The 20796-nt window shown below is 51.8% G+C and overlaps 1 protein-coding gene across 2 annotated transcripts; it reads left to right on the top strand.

Moving 5' to 3' along the window:
- Nucleotides 1-3507: 3507 nt before the first annotated feature.
- Nucleotides 3508-19784, top strand: AP1M2 (adaptor related protein complex 1 subunit mu 2). Of its 2 annotated transcripts, none has more exons than XM_075536452.1 (12): nt 3508-3549; nt 8276-8432; nt 8537-8604; nt 9388-9518; nt 9619-9766; nt 9858-9984; nt 12035-12177; nt 12265-12336; nt 18044-18202; nt 18320-18445; nt 18924-18999; nt 19762-19784. In XM_075536452.1, exons 1-12 carry the CDS (start codon nt 3508-3510, stop codon nt 19782-19784), a joined length of 1272 nt encoding a protein of 423 aa, XP_075392567.1. The 2 variants fall into 2 exon arrangements, with proteins under 2 accessions (XP_075392567.1, XP_075392555.1); XM_075536440.1 differs by having other exon boundaries at nt 12029-12177.
- The last annotated feature ends 1012 nt before the right edge of the window (nt 19785-20796 follow it).

Here is a 20796-nt window from a genome sequence, read left to right as displayed (position 1 = left end):
AAGGGTTATATTTACTTAGGGGGGCATGATTACAGGTAACCACACGTCACAGGAAGGGGCTGTACAATAGGCATAAGTGTAACAGGAAGGGGAGGAGCTAGGGATGTACACGTGATAAGAAGGGGAGGGACTAGGGGTATACATGTGACAAGAAGGGTGGACCCTAGATTCATGATGGTGGCCTAACCTTGGTCACCCTTCGGTGGGCTTGACCTCTCTGGGGTCTCCTACAAGAAAACAGTCAACTACTATCCTTATCAGAAGGGAGTGGGCCCTACTTGTTGTGGGATAAACAGTGGTGTCTGCTTGCTCTGGATGGCTGCATCAGTGGGTTCAGGCTTAGGGACAATTGTGAGGCTGTCTCTTTACTTGACCAAGTAGGACATCCTTCTCCAGGGACTGGTCTGTTTTGACTTCATGCCCAACTCGCCATCCTTGCTTCTGGGGAGCCTGCTGGCTGGCTGTACTTCTCCCAAGACAGATTTGTATGTTCTTCTGCCAGTCGACAGCACTTTCAACATTTTTTGCCAGTACTTCTGCTCTGAGTTTTTAGTTTTCCGAGACAGACCTGCTCATTCTTCCAGCAGGCCATGGTTTATTTGTCCTTTCAATATTCTCTCATCACCACAGAGTCACGTTGCTTGCCTGTCGCTGAGCCCATTCTGACTCAGTGATTCCACGTCACAGGTAGAACTGTCCCAGGGGGCAGCACTTGGCCTGAATCTGGTTTATTTATTTTTAGGGTAAAGGAGTATCACATTGACAACTTATTTTCTAATAGGTAGGCAGTTTGATAGATGATATAGACATGCTGTAGATAGTTGAATGACTAGGTGGATGGACAAAGAGAAGAATCAACTGTGGTAGAAAGTTCATCATGTAGAGTCTAGATGGGAACCTCCTCTCTCATCAACAACTTCCTTAGCCAACATTTCCCACTTATGACCAAAATAACACACCCACTATTTGGCCCCTTAACAATTACACCCGGCAGTCATGAGGGCCAAGGTGCTAGGCTAGTGTCATGCTGGGATAGTTTAGATTAGGTGTCAGCTTGGCTCCGGAGCAGACTGGGATCTTCAATGGAGGCAGATAGGCATGTCTTTTCACCAAGAAGCACAGTTGGTGGGTTCTAAGCCTCCATTCACTGCTGAGCCTCCAGAGCTCCTTTCGTAGAAACAAAGTAACAACAACAAAACCAAAATCACGGCCATGCAGTGGATTCTGATTCACAGTGATCCTATAACACCTGGTAGAACTGCCCTTGTGGGTTTCCCAGACTGGAACTCTTTATTGGAGTAGATGGCTCCATCGGTCTTCCAGTGACACACAGTAGGAGCTTCACAAATATTTTTGACTGAAAGACTAACAATAGGTACAATATTAAAAGCAGCTGTGGTGGAGGGAGAGTGTGGTGGAAAGGGGAACTCCATATAACCTCTTCCCTGGGGGATGGACAACAGAAAAGTGGGTGACGGGAGACATCAGACAGTGTAAGATATGACAAAATAATAATAATTTATAAATTATCAAGGGTTCATGAAGGAGGGGGAGCGGAGAAGCATGGGGAAAAATAAGGAGCTGATGCCAGGGGCTTACATGGAGAGCAAATGTTTTTGAGAATGATGAGGGCAACGAATGTACAAATGTGCTTTACACAATTGATGTATGGATGGATTATGATAAGAGTTGTATGAGCCCCTAATAAAATAATTAAAAGAAAAAAAGTGGGGGTTATTCTTCTGAATAATCTCAAAAGGCTCAAAGTTAAAAACCAAAAGAACTAAACGTACTTTTCCAAAAGGAAAAAAAAAAGCAGCCGTGTTTTGAAAATGATGATGACTTGACACAATGGATGGATGAAAGGATGGATTGTATAAGAGCCCCCAATAAAATGATTCATTAACATTTTTTAAAAAAGGATTATTGTTGGAAACAGTATTGATGTATTCTTAAACTTAAAAAAAAAAGAGGGTGGTGAGTGGGCATGTTCAACCAAGGAGGACATTTACTGTATATACTTGAGTATAAGCCAACCCGAATATCAGCCGAGGCACCCAATTTTACCACCAGAACTGCTTTAAAAAGGTGCTGAAAAACTCAGCTTATATGCGTGCAGATACGGTATAAAGATTTTGTGCTTGACTTTAAAACAACAACAAACAAAACCCAGCAGTGTTTGTTTCGTTTCCCTCAGCGTCCTCCCAGGTTCTGGCCACTGGGTTCCAGAATGTACTGTGGTGCTGAGGAGCCTGTGAGGCCGGTAGGACTCAGAGCTACCCTGGGGACCAGGAAACACCCAGGATTCTGTGCTGTCACCTACTAGTTGCAGGTGAACCCAGTGAGGGGGCCACTGTGTCTGTCCACCCCCCCGAGGGTCTTCCTCCTTCTCACTGCCCCGGACTTACAGGAATCCCCGTGTGCAGTGGTGCCCAGTTGGACTGTGACTGCATGGTTGGCATTGGAAACCACCAGCAGACCGGGCTTTCTCCCCTCTGGGAATCCCACGGAGGAGCACGGGAGCCAGCACTGACTCCTCCATGGCAGCGAGTTTGACTGTGGTTTTGTGTTTTGTTTTGTTTTAATCATTTTATTGGGGCTCGTACAATTCTTATCACAAGTCATCCATTGTGTCAAGCACGTTTGTACATATGTGGCCATCATCATTCTCAAAGCATTTGCTTTCTACTTGAGCCCTTGATATTAGCTCCTCTTGGCTGTGGTTTTGAGTACTTTCCCAAGCATGATGTCCTTCTCCAGGGGCAGGTTTCTCCTACTTAAACATCCAAGTACGTCTTGCCGTTCGCTCTCTTTTTAAGTAAGCAGCGAGTTAATCTTTTCGCCAAAGGACAGAGGGCCTCTCCTCTCAGAACCTACATTTCTCCTACTGTTAAAAAAAAAAAATTGAACGCAACCGGCTCCTCACCCAGTTAAACTATTTTTCGTTCGGCCTAATGCATGTATCTAACCACTGGTCAGCATCAAGGAGATGGACGACCCTGGGACGGCAACAATGGGCACAAGCACAGGGACAGGTGAGGTGGACGCAGGACCTGGCTGTGTTTCCGTCTGTAGTGTCCTTATGGATCGGAACCGCCCGATGGTGCCTAACGAGAACTGGACTGCCAACCCCGTGCTGGGCGCAGGGGGCGCAGAGAGAGTGGAACGAAGTCCCAGGCCCACTGGGCTGGCATTCTGGGGGAGGGGCGGAGGAGAAGGCATGCCCGGAGGGAGGGGGCGAGAGCGACAGGCGAGTGGGTGGGGTCGCGAGTCCGGGTCCGTCGGCCCTCCCCCGCGGTCACTGGCTACCCCGAAGCGCCCCCGCCTTCGAGTCCCGGCCGCGGTTTTCAGTTGGGCCGACCACACCATTCACCTGGCGGCCTCCCCTTTAAGAGCGCTCACCTGGGCGCTCACCTGGGCGCGGGCGCTTCCGCAGGAAGAAGGAAGCGGCGGCGCCTGGGCCTCCCGGCGCTCCCTCTCCGCCTCCCTGCTTCGCCGCCCGCCACCATGTCCGCCTCGGCCGTCTTCATCCTCGACGTCAAGGGCAAGGTGAGGCCAAGCGCAGGTGGAGGGGGGCGGACAGGTGAGGCTGCGCCCCCCAAGCCCCAGCGGCGGCCCGCTCCGCGCCATCCTGGGAGGCTCCCGAAGGATCTCGGGAAGTGGGAACCTACGCACCCCTCTCTTTGCGCCCACTCGAATCTCCTGGGAGCCCCGGGAGTGAATCCCACCTGCACCTTTTATGGGCCGAGAGCCTGGGACACCGTGTTTCCCCATCATTTCTCTTTCCGTAAAAAGTGGGCCAAATGAGCTCTCCACCAATCAGAATCACGCAACTCAGTGCGGGGCCAGCGCTTAGCAGAGAAGCACCTCCACAGACATCAGGTGTTTAGTATTTCCAAATTGATTGTTTCAATCACCACCCATATTATGAACATCTGAGAACGGCGTCCGAGAGCCAGCCAAACCCACTGCCACCCGGGCCCTGCCGACTCTTAGCCACCCTGTAAAGGTGGGGGCAGGTGCGCCATCTCTGTGAAAGCAGACGGCTGCCACTCTGACTTCCGCAGAGCAGGTGAGTTCAGCGCTGTTCCCCCAGGGACCGAAACCAACCACACCCGCTGCCCTTGATGGAGCCAATATGGATTCACTGGACAGGGAAGGATTGTCCCTGTGTTTTTCTGAGCCACTTTTCCAGGATTAGGGAATCCATGGAGGATGGTGGTTTTGAACTGCCGACCTTTCAGTTAGCAACCTAAGGTGTCCTGACTACTCAACCATCAACTCAAACCAAACCAAAAACCCCCTCCAGGGCATCGAGTCCGTTCTAACTGCTAGCGACCCTACAAGACGGGGTAGAGCTGCCCCTGTGGGTTTCTGAGACGGTCACTCTGGAAGGACCCTGGCGGTGTCTCACCACAACACAGGGTCAGCAGTGGGACTCCTGATCCTCCTCGCCAGGGGGATGCGGCTGTCTCCTCCCAGAAGCACTCACGGCCTCAGACAGCCGGGGACTGCGCTGTCCTGTCCCATAGGGGCTCTGAGCTGGCGCTGGCTCATGGCCGCCAGTGAACTCCTTATAGAAGTAGAACGTCTCTTTGCTGATGGTTTCAAGTGGCTGATCTTGCAGTGGGCACCCTAATTTCCCCTTGGGGCTTCCTTCTCTCTTCCTGAAGCCCACTCCGCCATCTGGTCACTGGGTAGCTGTAGGAGCGGTACGGTGGTGGTAACCGGGCAATAGCACGACAATGGCGGTAGTGACCATGCTGGCATGCCTCCCTTGACCAGCAGCCTAAGCATTTTATTATTGAAAAACTATTTAAAATATACTCCTAGTAATACAAGGTATTGTGATATTATTAAATATCCATTCCTTAAATATCTAAAATAATGTTTATATTTAATATAAAATTTAATATATTAATATAAATATATTAAAACACAGTCCTTAAACATAGTTAGCCATCCTCCTTATAGTGGTGAGTATCCTGCCTGTCGCTTGGGAGTTGGGGCTTCAATTCCCCAAGGGGAAGGCACACACCCTTTAAAAAACAGACATTTAACATAAGTATATTAAATATGTTTTTCCTTAAATATATTTATACTAAATATATTTAAGGAGTAAAATTTAATATTAAATGTATGTTAAATTAATATATCAATATCAAAGTTTCATGTTACATAGAAATACTGTTTTAATATCTCTAAGGAGTATATATTTTAATATCACAATAGCTTGTATGATTATGAATATATTTTCAATATTTTCAATCTATTTTAACAGTATCATCATCATCACGTAACTGTTAGGATCGATAGTTGAGCTCCAGCTATGAAATCTATGCTGACAAGGGGAGAATCTTCCCCTTTCTTTTTTTCTTCCTTTTTAATCATCGCTCCTCACCGGTTAGAGTCCGGGTCGGGTAGTGGGCTCAGCTAAGTGCAGAGTCACCGGTTGAAAACCACCGGACATTCCTCAGGGAAAACGATGAGGCTTCCTGCTCCCAGGAAGAGCTACCGTCTTGGAAACCCACAGGAAACCCTGACTTGCAGGGTAGCTCTCCGAGTTGGAGTTGACACGGTGGTCATGAGTTTTGTTTCCCCACCAGTTAAGGAACTCTAGTGGCGCCGTCGGGTATCAGCCCACTAACCAAGAAGCTGGCAGTTCAAACCGCCGGCAGCTCAGTGAGAGGAGGTGAGGAGGTTCTCCGCTCCCATGAAGATCTATAGCCTTAGACATCCTGCGTAGGGTCACTATGAGTCGCCGTCTACTCCGTGGCGGTGGGTTTGGGTTTATTCTGACTCTGCAGTGAAAGGCATCCTGGTGACATAGCCGTTAAAGTGCTCCTTGGCTGCAAACCGAAAGGTAGGCAATGCCACCCCACCAGCGTGGAAAAGATGGGGTAGGTGTGCTTCTGCAAAGATTTGCAGTTTCCTCCTGAGAATGCTAGGGGGCAGTGTCCTGCAGGGTCACTTGGGCAGCGGGGTCGCTCTGGGTAGGGGTGCTTGCTGCTGGCATCCTGTGAAGCCCCGGGTGAGGACAGGAGGGCTGGGCTTCCCACTTGCTAGGGACGTGGTTTAATTGCTCTCGCAGAGCCTCCCTTTGCCCATCTGCCAAATGGAGTCGAGGTTTCCACCTCCATCCAGGTGTCACTCACTGCCACCAAGTAGCTACCAGCTCATAGCGACCCTCTTGGACAGGGTAGCACTGCCCCTGCGGGTTTCCAGAACTACTACTCTGTGGGAGTAGCAAGCCTCGTCTTTCTCCTGCAGAGCGGCTGGTGGCTGTGAACTGCTACCACATAACCACTATGCCACCAGGGCTCCCAGGTAGCGGACAGCAAGTCTTCCCGCGCGATAAGGCACCTAAGCGCTACAAGAATCAGCACAGGCCTATTTGACAGCCTGAGAAACCGAGGCACAGGGGGGCAGAGCCTGGACTCTCTCAGTCAAAACTTGGCGGTGGCTCTGCCCAGGGCCCTGGAGGGTGATGTGGCCGAGGCTCGCCGGCCTCACTGTGTCTGCCATTTTCAGTGTTGACTGTAATCTTAGTGCCTCTATGTTCCTGTGCTTCTGTTATATCCGACCTCGGCTCCCAGCGTCCTGGGTAGAGATAAGACTGGGCTGCAGGGTAGATTTGGCAAGCGTGCCAGACTAGGTGAAGGGAAGGGGCCGGCCTTCTGTTGCTGCATGTTGTCTAGCGGTGGCGCTCAGCATCCTGTTCACACAGCAGCTTGGAAAAACGCCAGAAATGAATTGCCGTCAGATTTCAATGAGAAAGGGTAACCTTTATATCTGTGAGCGTCGAGTGAGGTAGCTGTCCAGCTGCGGCTCTGTGTCTGGTACTGGGCCAATGCTTGACCATGTTCCCAACCTCCCTCACGCCGCGAGTCTTTCGTACAGCTCCTCGTGTGGTGGTGAACCCCCAGCCATAACATTAATTTCGTTGCTATTTCATCACTGTCATTTTGCTGCTGTGATGAGTCGGGCGACTCCTGTGAAAGGGTTGTTGGACGCCCAGAGGGGTCGCGGCCCACAGGTTGAGAACCGCTGCTCTACATAAACCAGCCGTAACCGTTTAGTACTCGGAGTTCAGTGTCCATTGCAATCAACCTCAGTGTTACCGCTACAATTTTACATTCTGCAAGTGTCATCCTGTTCTGTTCGATCCCAGCTTTTAGGGCGGTACCTCAAAGGCCAATGGGAACAGAGCAAGACTGGTCAGTTGTCCTCAATCCCTCTCACTGTGATTTAGAAAGGATGCATCTTTATAGAGTGGGGACCTTTGTGGACAAGTTGTATATTGGGAGGAGCATTGCTCAACATGTTGTCAGTTTGCTTTTCTGCTGGTGCCACCATTTGGGGTGCACATGGGCCAGGCACCTCCCCTGTTAGCAAACTCTAGTTTATGACTGCTTTGTAACATTTAAAACGAGACTGCATTTCTCAAGGGGGCACGTCAATAAGGTGTGAGGCGTCAGTGAGAGTATTAGGAGAATGCTCTTGTTAAAAAGAAGTTTAGAGAAAAAAAAAGTTTAGAGGGTTGAGGGAAGGTGGGGTAGAAAGGGGGAACCGATGACAAGGATCTATATATAACCTACCCCCTGGGGGACGGACAACAGAAAAGTGGGTGAAGGGAGACGGCAGACAGTGTAAGATATGACAAAAACAATAATAGTTTATAAATTATCAAGGGTTCATGAGGGAGGGGGGAGCAGGGAGGGAGGGGGAAATGAGACGCTGATATCAAGGGCTCAAGTAGAAAGCAAATCTTTTAAGAATGATGAGGGCAACAAATGTACAAAATGTGCTTGACACAATGGATGTCTGTATGGATTGTGGTAAGAGTTGTATGATCCCCCCATAAAATGATTAAAATAAATAAATAAAGGGAAAGTTTGGTTCCACCACACACACACACACACACACACACACACACACACACACATGGAGTTTAAACTAACTGATTTGTATAGCAGCCTCTGAAACTTCTGGGTTAGTAGTGAAACGTCCCAAGTACAAATCTGACCAGTTTGCTATCTGCTTCTGAAAAAGACTCTATTCTTAGATTAACAATTATATGTTTCTCGTTCTTTTTAGCTTGAGCTTTCAAAGACGCAAGAATTTTCATTGCCCCCAAATGCAATCTGTGTTTTTGATTTTTCTGTTTTAAATACAACACTTTAAACACACAAACAAAAACATCTTGGGATGCTGAGGGTGGAGGGGATTAGGTTTCGGGTGGTAACTCTGACCAGGCCCCTTCCACGTCCCGCAGCCCCTGATCAGCCGCAACTACAAGGGAGATGTGGCCATGAGTGAGATCGAGTACTTCATGCCGCTGCTCATGCAGCGGGAGGAGGAAGGGGCCCTGGCCCCGCTGCTGAGCCACGGCCGCGTCCACTTCCTGTGGATCAAACACAGCAACCTCTACTGTATCCACCTGGGGCTGAGGGGGGCGGGGCAGAGGGCAGGTAGGGGGTGCGGGTCCCTTGGCCCTTTCCAAATAACCTCTTTTCCTTAACCTCGCTGCCCGCAGTGGTGGCCACCACCCTGAAGAACTCCAATGCCTCACTCGTGTACTCCTTCCTGTACAAGACCGTGGAGGTAAGTGCTGGCCTCCTATTGGCTGGTTGCTTTGTCTGTCTGTCTGCCTGCCCTGCCCACCTCCTTCAGCAGAGCTGTCTCTGACCTCCTGGAGCCCCATCACTCTTAAGTTCTCACTGGCTCCTTGTGGGACATCTCCCAACAGGGCAGAGGCCATCAGCTCTTCCAGAGGGCCTGAGTGCCACCCCCAGCTTCCCACTTCCTTTGCTGTGTGACCTGAAGCCAGTCTCAACGCCCCCCCCTCCTGCCCGGCCACCTCCAGTCGCCACCAATCATCCTTGGCTTCTGTAGATTTCACCTGCAGGCCTAATGCTCCCTTCTTTTCTGCTGACTTATTTCCCTCTGCGCGTTTTGGGGGCATAGCTTGGAATCCATATTCCCGGATCCCCAGTGGCCCGTGGTTTAGAACCCTGTCAGTCTCTGAACTTGGGTGGATTTCTATACGAAGGATTTCCTTCGCAAGGCTGTGCATTGGGCTGCTAACTGCAAGGTCAGCAGTTCAAAAACACCATGCGCTCCTCCTCGGGAGAACGACGGGACTTTCTACTCCCATAAAGAAACCCACAGGGGCAGCTTTGTCCTGTAGGGTTGCTATGAATCAGAATCAACTCGGGCGTCATGAGTTTGAGAGTGTTCCCTGAGGGCTGGGCTTCTGTCTGCCTGGTTCTCCCCCAGCACCTGCCCAGGTGCTCTATAAATAGTTGCTGGCTCCCGGGCCGAATGAGTGGAGGACGCAGCCCATGGCCACAGTCACAGCAGGCATCTGTCTCCCTACCTGCCCAGGTGTTCTCGGAGTACTTCAAGGAGCTGGAGGAGGAGAGCATCCGGGACAACTTCGTCATCGTCTACGAGCTGCTGGACGAGCTCATGGACTTCGGCTTCCCGCAGACCACCGACAGCAAGATCCTGCAGGAGTGAGTGGGCCAGGGCAGCCAGGGCCAGCCAGGGGCTGGACCACCGGTGGCGGGAACTCGGGTGGGTCCCGGTAGACCAGCTGCTCACCCTCGCTGCCAGGTACATCACCCAGCAGGGCAACAAGTTGGAGACCGGCAAATCTCGAGTGCCCCCCACCGTGACCAACGCCGTGTCCTGGCGCTCGGAGGGCCTCAAGTACAAGAAGAACGAAGTCTTCATCGATGTCATTGAGTCTGTCAACCTGTTGGTGAGCACCTCCTTCCTCCAGGGCCTGGGCCAGGGGAAGGGGTCCAGACTTGTAAAGCGCCACCCTCCCCACCTCTTATGTGCATCTCCAGGTCAATGCCAACGGCAGCGTCCTGCTGAGCGAGATTGTAGGCACCATTAAACTCAAGGTCTTCCTGTCCGGAATGCCAGAGCTGAGGCTGGGCCTCAATGACCGCGTGCTCTTCGAGCTCACTGGCCGTAAGTACGCGCCCTTGCCTAGCCCTCTCGCAGTGCCCCGACTCTCAAGAAGGTAGCCCGAGGCCTCCCCCAACTGGGGAACCCAGGGCATTGCAGTCGGTTCTGAACTCAGCGCTTGTGCGCCTTCTGCTGGCCACAGCGAATTCTGCAACTGCTGGCTCACTGGACAGCTACCGTTCAGTCTTTTGGTCAGACATTGACTTCGCTCCTGCTGTGTGCGATGGGCCAAGGAGAGACGAGGCTTTCTTCCCGAGTCAAGAGTTACCGTCTGGGAAACCCACAAGTGCACGTCTAACCTGTCCTACAGGGTCACTGTGGGTCAGAATTGGCTCACTGGCAGGGTTATTTTGTTGTTGCGGTTTAGCTGAATGCCAGGTGTACAGGGCCCCGGTGGGGTAGTGGATTATGAGGTGAGCTGCTAACTGCAAGGTCAGCAGGTTTAAACTCGCTACCACTCTGTGATTGAGACGTGAGACTTCCAGCCCTCATAGATTGTAGAGCCTTGGAAACCCAGAGTTCTACCTTGTCCAATAGAGTTGCGATAGGTTATAATCGACTCACTGGTCCTGGGATTGGGTGTGCTAGCTGTAAAGGGGGGTCCTGGGAGCGGGTAGTGGGTTACAAGTTGAGCAGCTAATCACAAGGTCAGCAATTCAAAACCACCAGCTGCTCTGCGGGAGAGAGATGAGGCTTTCTCCTATAAATTACAGAAGCATCACTCCTGTAATTTGCCGTCTTGGAAACCCCCAGGGGCTCTTCTGCCCTGTCCTGTGGGCTTGCTATGAGTCAGAATCGATGTCATGGAGTGAGCGAGTGTAGGCGTAAGGCCCCTACTGGCGCTGTAGGATGGGCACGGGGTTGCTAGGCTCTGGGGCAGATGAGGTTGTCTGCTCCTATAAAGATTTACAGTCGGGGAAAATGAGCAGCAGATATTAAGGTCTCAATAGAAGGTAAATGTTTTGAGAATGATGATGGCAACAAATGTACATATGTTCTTGACACAGTGGATGTATGTATGCATTATAAGAATTGTACGAGCCCCCAATAAAATGATTTATAAATAAATAATTTTTTAAAAAAAGATTTACAGTCTTCTAAGAAACCCTCTAAGTCAGAATCACCTTGATTAGATGTCATTGGGCTAGTTGGCAAGTGCCATTCTAGGCTCTGAGGAATAGCAGCAAAGAAAAGAGCTGGTGGTGGTGGTGGTGGGTACCACTGAGCTGGCACAGCGACTGTGTTAGTCCGGGTAGACTAGAGAAACAAATCCATAGAAGCTCATATGTATATGAGAGAGTTTTAATATAAAGGGTAATTGTACATCAAGAAAGCATACCAACCCAGTCCAGTCCAAGCTCATAAGTCTGATATTAGCCCGTCTTTCTGATACCAATCTATAAAGTCCTCTTTAGACTGACGAAACACATGCAATGACACTGAATGCAGGACGATCACAGGTCAATGGGTAGAAAGTCTTTGGATCCAGTGGCATTGTAAGCATCTCAGTGCTGGCAGGGGTCTCCATGTGGCTCCTCCAGTTCCCAGAGCATGGGGTCTTTCAGCGTAGTGCCATGTGTCTTGTCAGTAGAGAGGAAGTGAGCCGAGAGCGTGAGAGAGACACACAGACAGACAAACTGATTCTGTCTCTGCACCTCCAAGGAGGAAATCCAGGAATTCCCAGAGAGGCCTCATTGGCAATGATCCCATTGACAGACTAGACACCACCCCTTCACTCTGAGTCCTCCTCCCGGAAATAGTCTGTCCTGACTACACATCCAAAGGAAGCCAGACAGCTCTCTCCATCCTGGCTCCTAAGGAGCATTCTGGCTGTACTCCTTCCAAGACAGATATGCTTGTTCCTTTGACAGCCCGTGGTCCTTTCAATATTCCCCGCCAGCCCGGAGAGAGAACAGCTTGGTATTTAACAGCCTAGCTAACCAATTAACGGTGGGAGCCAGGGCCCTGGGTTAGGGTCTCAGGCTGGTCCTTGGTAGCTGGGGAGGTGGCTGGGCCCACCTGGGTGATGCCCCCGCTCGCCTCTGAGTTTCAGGCAGCAAGAACAAGTCGGTGGAGCTGGAGGACGTGAAGTTCCACCAGTGCGTGCGGCTCTCACGCTTCGACAACGACCGCACCATCTCCTTCATCCCGCCCGACGGCGACTTCGAGCTTATGTCCTACCGCCTGAGCACCCAGGTGAAGTGGGCAGCGGCCCCCCAGGGGTGGGGGCACCAAGGGGACAACAGCCCGAGCCTCTGAGAACCTCCCCACTCCCGTCGACAGGTCAAGCCGCTGATCTGGATCGAGTCTGTCATTGAGAAGTTCTCCCACAGCCGCGTGGAGATCATGGTCAAGGTGGGCCTCGGCTGAACCCCGCATGCGCTGCCCCTCCCACCTCGCTCCTGCCTGACCTCCCTTCCCCGGGCCCCTCCTTTCTTTTCCAGCCACACGGTGGGCCTGCTGGCTCTCACACTGGGCAGGCAGGCTACCCACCCCCGTCCCCACAGGGCCATTGCACCAGCTGCTCCTGCTGCCCGGACTGCCCTGCCTCCAGCCATCCCATGGCTCTCTCCTCCCCTAGTCGTGGTGGAGCCGGTTCCGGCCCATAGCGACCCTATGTACAGTGAAACTGAACATTGCCCGGCCCTGCTCCATCCTCACACTCGTTCTTATGGGAGACGCCATTGTTGTAGCCACTCTCCGTTCTAGCTCACCGTCCAGGGTGGTGGTGATCAACTTCTTTGTTGCCATTAGGCGCTGTTGAGTCCCTTCTGATGCATGGCAACCAAGGTACAGCAGAGCCAAGCACTGCCCGGTCCTGTGCCAGCCTCACTGTGGTTCTGTTCAAGCCCAGGGTTGCAGCCACTGGGCCAATCCGTCTTGTTCGAGAGTCTTCCTCTCTCTATGTTTTTGCTGCCCCTCCACTTTACTAAGCATTGAAGTCCTTCTCCAGGGACCGGTCTCTCCTGACAACCGGTCCAGAGGACGTGAGAGGAATGCTCTCTGTGCTTGCCTCCAAGGAGCGTGCTGGTTGTACTTCTTCCAAGACAGATGTGCTTGTGGTTTCTGGGAGTCTGTGGGACTTTCAGTACTCTTTGCCAGCTGCATAATTCAAATGTATCGATTCTTCCTCGGTCTTCCTTATTCAAAATCCCACTCTCCTGTGCATCTGAGATGGATGAAAATACTCTGGTTTGGGTCAGGTGCACCTTAGTCCCCAAGTAACATCCATGCTTTTCAAAACTTTAAAGTGGTCTTGTGCAGCCGATAAAGAGCCCGGGTGGCTAAGTGGTTATATGTTGGGCTGTAGTCCTCAAGGTCAACTGTTCAAAACCACTCGCTGCTCCTCGGGAGAAACTGGGCTTTCTACTCCCATAAACGGTTAAACGGTCTTCAAAACTCAGAGGCAATTCTGCCCTATGACATCACCTCAGAAGTGACTCAATGGCAGGGGATCTTTTGGAGGGAGGCTTAAAAGGAGCCCTTGTGGCTTGGTGGGTTCTGTGCTGGGCTGCTTACTGCAAGGTCAGCAGTTCGAACTCACCAGTCTGAGAAAGTGGAGGCTTTCGGCTCCTGACAAGCTTTGCAGCGTTGGAAACCTACAGCCACAGTTGTCCCCTGACCTGCACTGTTGCAGTGAGTTGAATCAGCTCAGTGATGGTGAACTGAGCTTGAGGACCCTTTGGGAGCCCTGGTGGCTCCGTGATCAGTTGTTAATCTTCCTCAAAGTGGGTGGTTTGAACCCACCAGCCGCTCTGCGGGAGGAAGGCGTGGAAGCCTGCTTCCCTGAGGCTTTGTAGCCGCTGCGGGTGCCCTGTGGGGGCCGTTTTCTCCCATCCTCCAGGGTCGTCGCTGTGCGTTAGATTCGACTGGGCCCTTGTGGGTAGTGGGTTTAGGACCCCTCCCCTCCCATCCTTGTATTCCCGCTCCGGTACTTTGGTCACGGTCTCATATAGGATCTATTTGAATTTACTTTTCTGGCTTAAGACAACCCACCTTTGTTACCTTCTGGGTTCTTTGGGGCAGAAATCCGGAGCTGGCTCCGGGGTCTCCAGCAGGCGGCAGTCTGAGTGGTGGTGAGGTGCATAGCAGCTAGGTGGTTGAGTGCTGGGCTGTTCACTTTGAGGACAGCAGTTGGACAACTAGCCCCTCCAAGGGAGAGAGATGAGGCGTTCGCCTCCCATAAAGTATTAGCGTCAGAAACCCACAGGGGGCATTCTGCCTTGTTGCTGTTCGTTGCAATTGACTCAATGACACTAAATTTGGTTCTGATTTTATGCCAAGTGATTTGTAAAAATTTATATCTATGTATATAGATATAGATCCCCCCAAAGCAATGTAGTTTAATGTTTTACAAAACAACAACCTTATCACCTTCAAAGTACGCTCACTTACACTTAATACACTTGTCAAATCTGCAATTCCATTCTTTTTTTTAAAAATCATTTTATGGGGGGGCTCATACAACTCTTATCACAATCCATACAGACATCACTTGTGTCCAGCACATTTTTACATTCGTTGCCCTCATCATTCTCAAAATTGCAATTCCATTCTTGGAAGCATTTTTTCCAAACTCATCTGTTTGGATGGCTGACAGCACTTCCCTCATTTTTTCCCTGGCCTCTTCTTTGTTGTCAAATCGCTGTCATTCTTGGAAACAAAAAGAAGCTGCAGGGAGCGAGGTCAGGTGAGTAAAGTGCATGGGGCATGAGAGGCATGCTGGTTTTTGCCACAAACTGGCGCACTGAGATGCTGCATGAGCAGGTGCATTGTCATGTGGCAAAACCAGTCCTGTCTGCCACAAATCAGGCCTTTTTTGTCGCACTGTCACACACTGTTATGCACACTATGAAAGCTTCACACTTCTCAGTGCAATTCCAGGTTTTTGCGGGATATCCCCTAGTATAGTATTTATGTGGTTTAATAGTGTAGTTACATAGTTTAAAGGAGCCCTGGTGGTGTAGTGGTTACACATTGGGCCATAATCCCCATGGTTGGCAGTTCGCAACCACCAGCAGCTCCACAAGAGAAAGACTGGCCTTTCTACTCCTGTAAACAGTGGGAGAGGGGAGGGAAACAGGAGCTGATATTGAGGGGTCAAGCAGAAAGAAAACATTTTGGAAATGATAGCAACATAGGTACAAATATGCTTGATACAGTTGATGTATGGATTGTTAATAAGAGCTGTAAGAGCCCCCAATAAAATGATTTATAGAAAAAACAAAACAGAGCCTTGGAAACCCACAAGGGGTCGCTACAAGTCAGCATTGACTTGAAGGCAGTGAGTTTAGCTTGGTTAGCTGCGAACTTAAAAGTCAGCAGTTCAAAAGCACCAGCTGCTCCGTGGGAGCTTTCTACGCCCATAAGGAATCATAGTCTCAGACACCCACAAGAGCAGTTCCCCGCTGCCCTACAGGGTTGCAATGAGTCCACATCACCAGGACGGCGGTTCAGTTTGGGGGTTTTTTGGTATATGGTTTAAAGAATGACAAGCCTCTCAGCTGTCCTTGCTCTGAGCCTCCTCGTGTCTCCCTCCATTACTGCTCCTCCCCCACCCCATCTAGAGTGAGGCGACCCTCCCTTTGATTTGGACGTGAATTTGTTCTTTTCTATTTATCATCTGCCACCCACATTCACCCCGTCAAATCTTTCCTTCTGTCTCTGACTGTTGCGTGAACGTGAAAGAACTTGCCTCGATCACGGCCACTGACCTTGTTCAGACACGGGGGCTGACGGTTAGGGCATCCGATGCAGAATCCACCTGTAGAATACTCTAGTGAGATGGACTGACCCGGTCGGTGGCTGCCACAATGGCAAAAAACAACAACAAACAAACAGCGATTGTGCAGACAGTGCAAGACCAGGCCATGTTTTGTTCCTCTGTGCAGAGGGTCACTGAGTCCGAACCAACTCTATGGCTCCTAATGACGATAACACACTAGTCCCTGCTGGGCAGTGACCACAGCCATCCTTTCTCCTGGGTGGGCCGTGTCCAGCCCCTGGCCACTCTTGCTTGGAACAGCTGTGAGCAGCCCTGTACAGACCTGCTGGCGCCCCAAGCAAGGGCTTGTTATGAACCCTCCTTTCCAGATGAGGACACGGAGGCCTTGGTTAAGGGAGGGGCCTTCACGAATGTATTCTAAGATGTAGTTTTCGTCCCCTGTCGTGGGGTTCTGGCTGGGGGAACTGGCTTGTGGGATGAATAGAGGGGAGCTCTCAAGGCACATATCCTACCCACCCACCCCCTCCCCATGTTCCTATCTCTGCAACATGGAAACGGGACGCGGTCGTGGAAGCTGCAAACCAAATCAAACCCACTGCCCCACCCAGCTGATTCTGACCCTGAGCCGGCCCACATACGGCAGAGGGTCCCTGATTTATTTAGGAGGCCACAGAACAGGAGCTGGGTGAACCACACAATTCAGATCCAGCAGGAGGTGAAGGGGCAAGAGGGCTCAGCTCTACTCGGGGTCTCTCTCATAACAAAAGGCCATGCCCCAAAGGAGGCATCAATCATCAGGCTGTGACATGATTGATAGCTTGGGCTCCGCCCCTACCTGCACCCAGACTAAACCAAGCCCACTGTTATCAAGTCGATACTGACTCATAGTCACCTTAGACAGGGTAGGACTCCTGTCACTTTCCGAGACTGTAGCTGTTTAGAGGAGTAGAAAGCCCTTTCCCCTGGTGGCTTTGAACTGCCAACCTTGTGGACCACAGCCCCAAGGGTAACCTTACTGAGAAGTGTCTAATTGACATGAACTCTTGCCAGCACAACTCTTTTCAGGGACTAAAAATTACTCCATGCCCAGTGGCAGTGAATAACTTTTGTACCAGTCTATACCGTAGGGTACAATGTAGGTATCTGCTTTTGCAGGTTCCACATCCCACCCCCCAATTGTTCCAGCACTCCTCCTGGGTGGCCCACTTCAGGGAGCACTGCTGTATAGGGTTTATAAGACCAAATCTTGATTAGGGCAGACAGTCTTGTCTTTCTCCTGTGGAGCAACTGGTAGGTTTGAACAGCTGACCTTTTGGTTAATAGCTCAAGGCCTAACCCACAGTACCACCGTCCGTCCTGTCGCCCCAATCTCCCTCCCTGAGTTAACAAACAGCAGCGTCCCCTTAAAAAACCACCCCCATGGCACATTTCACACCCTCATGCGAGCCTGAAGGAGTACTAACTGCAAAGTCAGCAGTTCAAAGCCACCAGCCGCTCTATGGGAAGAAGACAGGGCTTTCTCCTCCTACAGAAAGTTACAATCTTGGAAACCTGCAGGGCACTTCCACCCAGTCCAATAGGCTCAGTACAAATCAGAACCCAATCAATGGCAGTGAGTTCTTCTGCCTGGGTAGCTAAAGCATTGTCCATTTGTCTTTGTCAGGAAAAGGTATGGCAGTGAAGCGCACAGGCTCAGGCTCCGTTCGAATCCCACCTGCGCCAGTTAACAGTTCTGTGACTTGGGCCAAGGGCCTCAGTTTCTTAGTCTAAAAAAAATGGATTGTAGGAATGGGTTGTCCTGTAGAGAACTGCTTGGGAGGGCTAAGTGCGGACACAGGGCCTGTCATATCGTGGTTTTTGTCCTTGCCCTTGAGTGGTTCCGACCCATGGCAACCCTGTACCCCACAGGAGGAAACCAGCCCGGTCATGGGCCATCCTCCAGTTATGCTGGACCCCAGGCTGCAGCCACTGGGTTATACCATCTCCTTGGGGGTCTTCCGCTCCAGGGACTGGTCAGAAGGTAGAGGCTCAGTAGGTGACAGCCTTCAAAGCAAAAGCCCTCCAGGCAGATGGTGGCTGGGTGTTGGACCAAAGGTGACAGCCCTGTGTCCAGGGATCCCCTGGGAGCAGCTCCTGGCACTGCCATACTGACCGTGTCTCCAGATGAACACTTCCACGCCTCAGGGGCACCGCAGCTGCTTCCCTTGTAAAGCGGGCAAGATAACTGTCCCCAGCTCTCCGCGCTGCCCAGGCCTGAGGTGCGGTGGCGCATCATGGCTGGTGAATATCCAGAGACGCATGCGTGACTTCTCGGTGCCCACTTTCTCCCTGACGCAGGCCAAGGGGCAGTTCAAGAAGCAGTCGGTGGCCAACAGCGTGGAGATCTCTGTGCCCGTCCCCAGCGATGCCGACTCCCCACGCTTCAAGACCAGTGTGGGCAGCGCCAAGTACATGCCTGAGAAGAACGTTGTCATTTGGAGCATCAAGTCTTTCCCGGTGAGTGCTGGGGCAGGACAGATGGGCACACATGACCTGATTCCGGGGGGGGGGGGCAAGGCAGAGCATTGGAGACCCCTCCCCAATGGTGTGTCTGATGCCCCCGTGTGCCCACAGGGGGGCAAGGAGTACCTGATGCGTGCCCACTTTGGCCTTCCAAGTGTGGAGAAGGAGGAGGTGGAGGGCCGGCCCCCCATCGGAGTCAAGTTTGAGATTCCTTATTTCACTGTCTCCGGGATCCAGGTGAGGGAAGGGGGCAGGGAGGCTGCATTCCGGTCGGTCCCTCCACCTGGGTCACCTGCCCTTCCTCTGCAGTCCTCCCTGCCCTTCTGGGACAGTATTGCTTCCTCTGCTCTCAGCCCTGGTCCCTTCTCCTTCCACCTCCACTTTTGCCCCCCACTGGCTGGCTCACTCTGCCTTCCCCTGCTGGGCCCACAAGTCCTTCACCATCATTCCTGTAGCCAGACCACCTCCTGCCCCCAAGGGATTTCCTGTGTATGCCTTTGTATCCTGCCTCTTTCTCTAGGCAGATTCCACCCTCACCCCCACCCCCAGCCTATGGGACCCTTTCCTCCAGCCATGTCACCTGGTTACCTCCCGAGATGTGTCGCACATTTATTCTGCAGGTCCAGCTCACCCAAAACTTGGGCCACCTCGCCTTCTGGCCTGGGCACCTCACCCCTCACCCTGCCCCCACCCACTTCTCTTTATCCCCCACCAGGTTCGGTACATGAAGATCATAGAGAAAAGTGGTTACCAGGCCCTTCCCTGGGTTCGCTACATCACCCAGAGTGGCGGTAAGGCTGCCCGGCCCACTCCCGGGACTGGGGGAGGTGGGGGTGTGTGGACTGGGGCTCTGGAGTTTACCTCCGTTCCGCCTCCAAAATTCAAGAAGTGTGGTTCTGGGCCGGCCCCTTTGTCACGACATCACCTGGGGTCTTGATTTGTCTGTCTTGAACTTTTTTTTACCCCACAAAATATTTTGTTCTCAATGAAATGTGACACCACACCTTAAGTTCTCCTCCTTAGTTCCATTCTGGTTGTTCCAAGACTCTAGTTTCCCTCTCTCCTTATCTCCTCAGCTTTGCATGAGAATCATTGCTGACCTTTTTAGTGTTCTAGTATCAAGGGTTTTTTTGTGCCTTCATTTTGGAGGTCTCTGTCAGCTCTGGGGAGCCCCGGTGGTATAGTGGTTATGCCCTGGGCTTCAATGTGCCATGTCAGCGCTTGGAAACCACCAACCGCCCCTAGGGAGAAAGACTGGGCTTTCTACTCCTGTAAAGAGTTAGTGTCAAACTCATTGGGGCAGTTCTACCCTGTCCTATAGGGTCACTATGACTCAGCGTTCACTCGGTGGGTTTTGGTTGTGTCTTGGGGTTTGGGAGAGGGCCTGAGCATGCTGTAATGCCCCCCAGCTCTGGATGTGGTTCCTGCACCTGCATTCATAAGCCTGTCATATCCCTCTGAGCTTGACTGTGATCCCTGAGGCAGGGGGTGGGGCAGGAGGGTTGTCCTTTCCCCCCAGCTCAGAGATCGCCCCCTCACCTGTTCTCTTGCAGATTATCAACTTCGGACCAGTTAGAAGATCCGAGAGATGGGGGCCTGGATATGGGGGGGGGGGCTCTGTCTCCCAGGCCCCAGCTGCAGACTGGGGGAGTGTGTACAGAGACCAGATGAGAGCCCTGACCTGCCAGTTTCCTCTCTCCCAGAGCCCAGCATCTGGCCTCCTACTTGGCTGAAGGAAGGGGTGGTCTCCCTGCCTCCCTCACCCTGGGGCGGCTCCCCCACCCCCGGTTTTATATGAAGAAGTTGGGGAGGGCCTTGAAGTGGTCCCCCTCATGAGTGCCTTCTTGCAGTGACCTGCCTTAGGGGCTGTCGCCTCGATCACGGGGTGGGGAGGCCTCCTCTGACACAGCTGCTGAGCCCAGAGGCCCTACTGCCTATTCCGCTGAGTTAAGATGTCATTAAAGAGATGAGTCTAGGAATGTGCTTCCTGTGTGTGTGTGTGTTTGTGTGTGTCTGTGCACTCGCAAGGATTCCTATCCCTGGGGCGCCGGTAGGGGAGTGGGCAGCCCTTTCCTGCCTCAACACCCGTCAGGTCTCATGAGGCCATAGTAGCCACCCCTGCCTCACTTCCCATTTTTGTACCCCAGTCTGTTCTCTACGCCCCCGGCCGCCAGAGGGCGTGTTGACGCCCAAATCAGCTCCCTCCCAGGCTTCCCTTACTGCCCACAGGGGAAGTTGAGTCCGCACCGCCGTGCTCATTGCTCTGGTTTTTTTTTTTAATTCTATTTTTGTTGTTGGGAATGTGCACAGTTAGAACACAACATACAGTTTCTGACTCGACAGATACAAAGAGAATGATAACAATACCAGGACTATGTGGGGCAAGCCGGATAGGCTTGATGCAATGGACACGCGCTTAGAAGCCCCCCATCTGCCCACGCTGACTAAAGAGGAGGTAAAATCTCGACAGACTCACCAAAGGTCGAACCCATGAGCAGAAGCGGCCCAGGAACAACGAATATAGTCCTGGGCCAGATCGCTTCTCTTAGGAATGCTGCCCAATATTGAATTGACACCAATGCCATTTA

The sequence above is a fragment of the Tenrec ecaudatus genome, chromosome 1 (genome assembly GCF_050624435.1).
Source record: "Tenrec ecaudatus isolate mTenEca1 chromosome 1, mTenEca1.hap1, whole genome shotgun sequence".
Taxonomy (NCBI): domain Eukaryota; kingdom Metazoa; phylum Chordata; class Mammalia; order Afrosoricida; family Tenrecidae; genus Tenrec; species Tenrec ecaudatus.
Note: the sequence above shows the minus strand (reverse complement) of the source record. Positions and strands in the feature narration are given on the sequence as shown.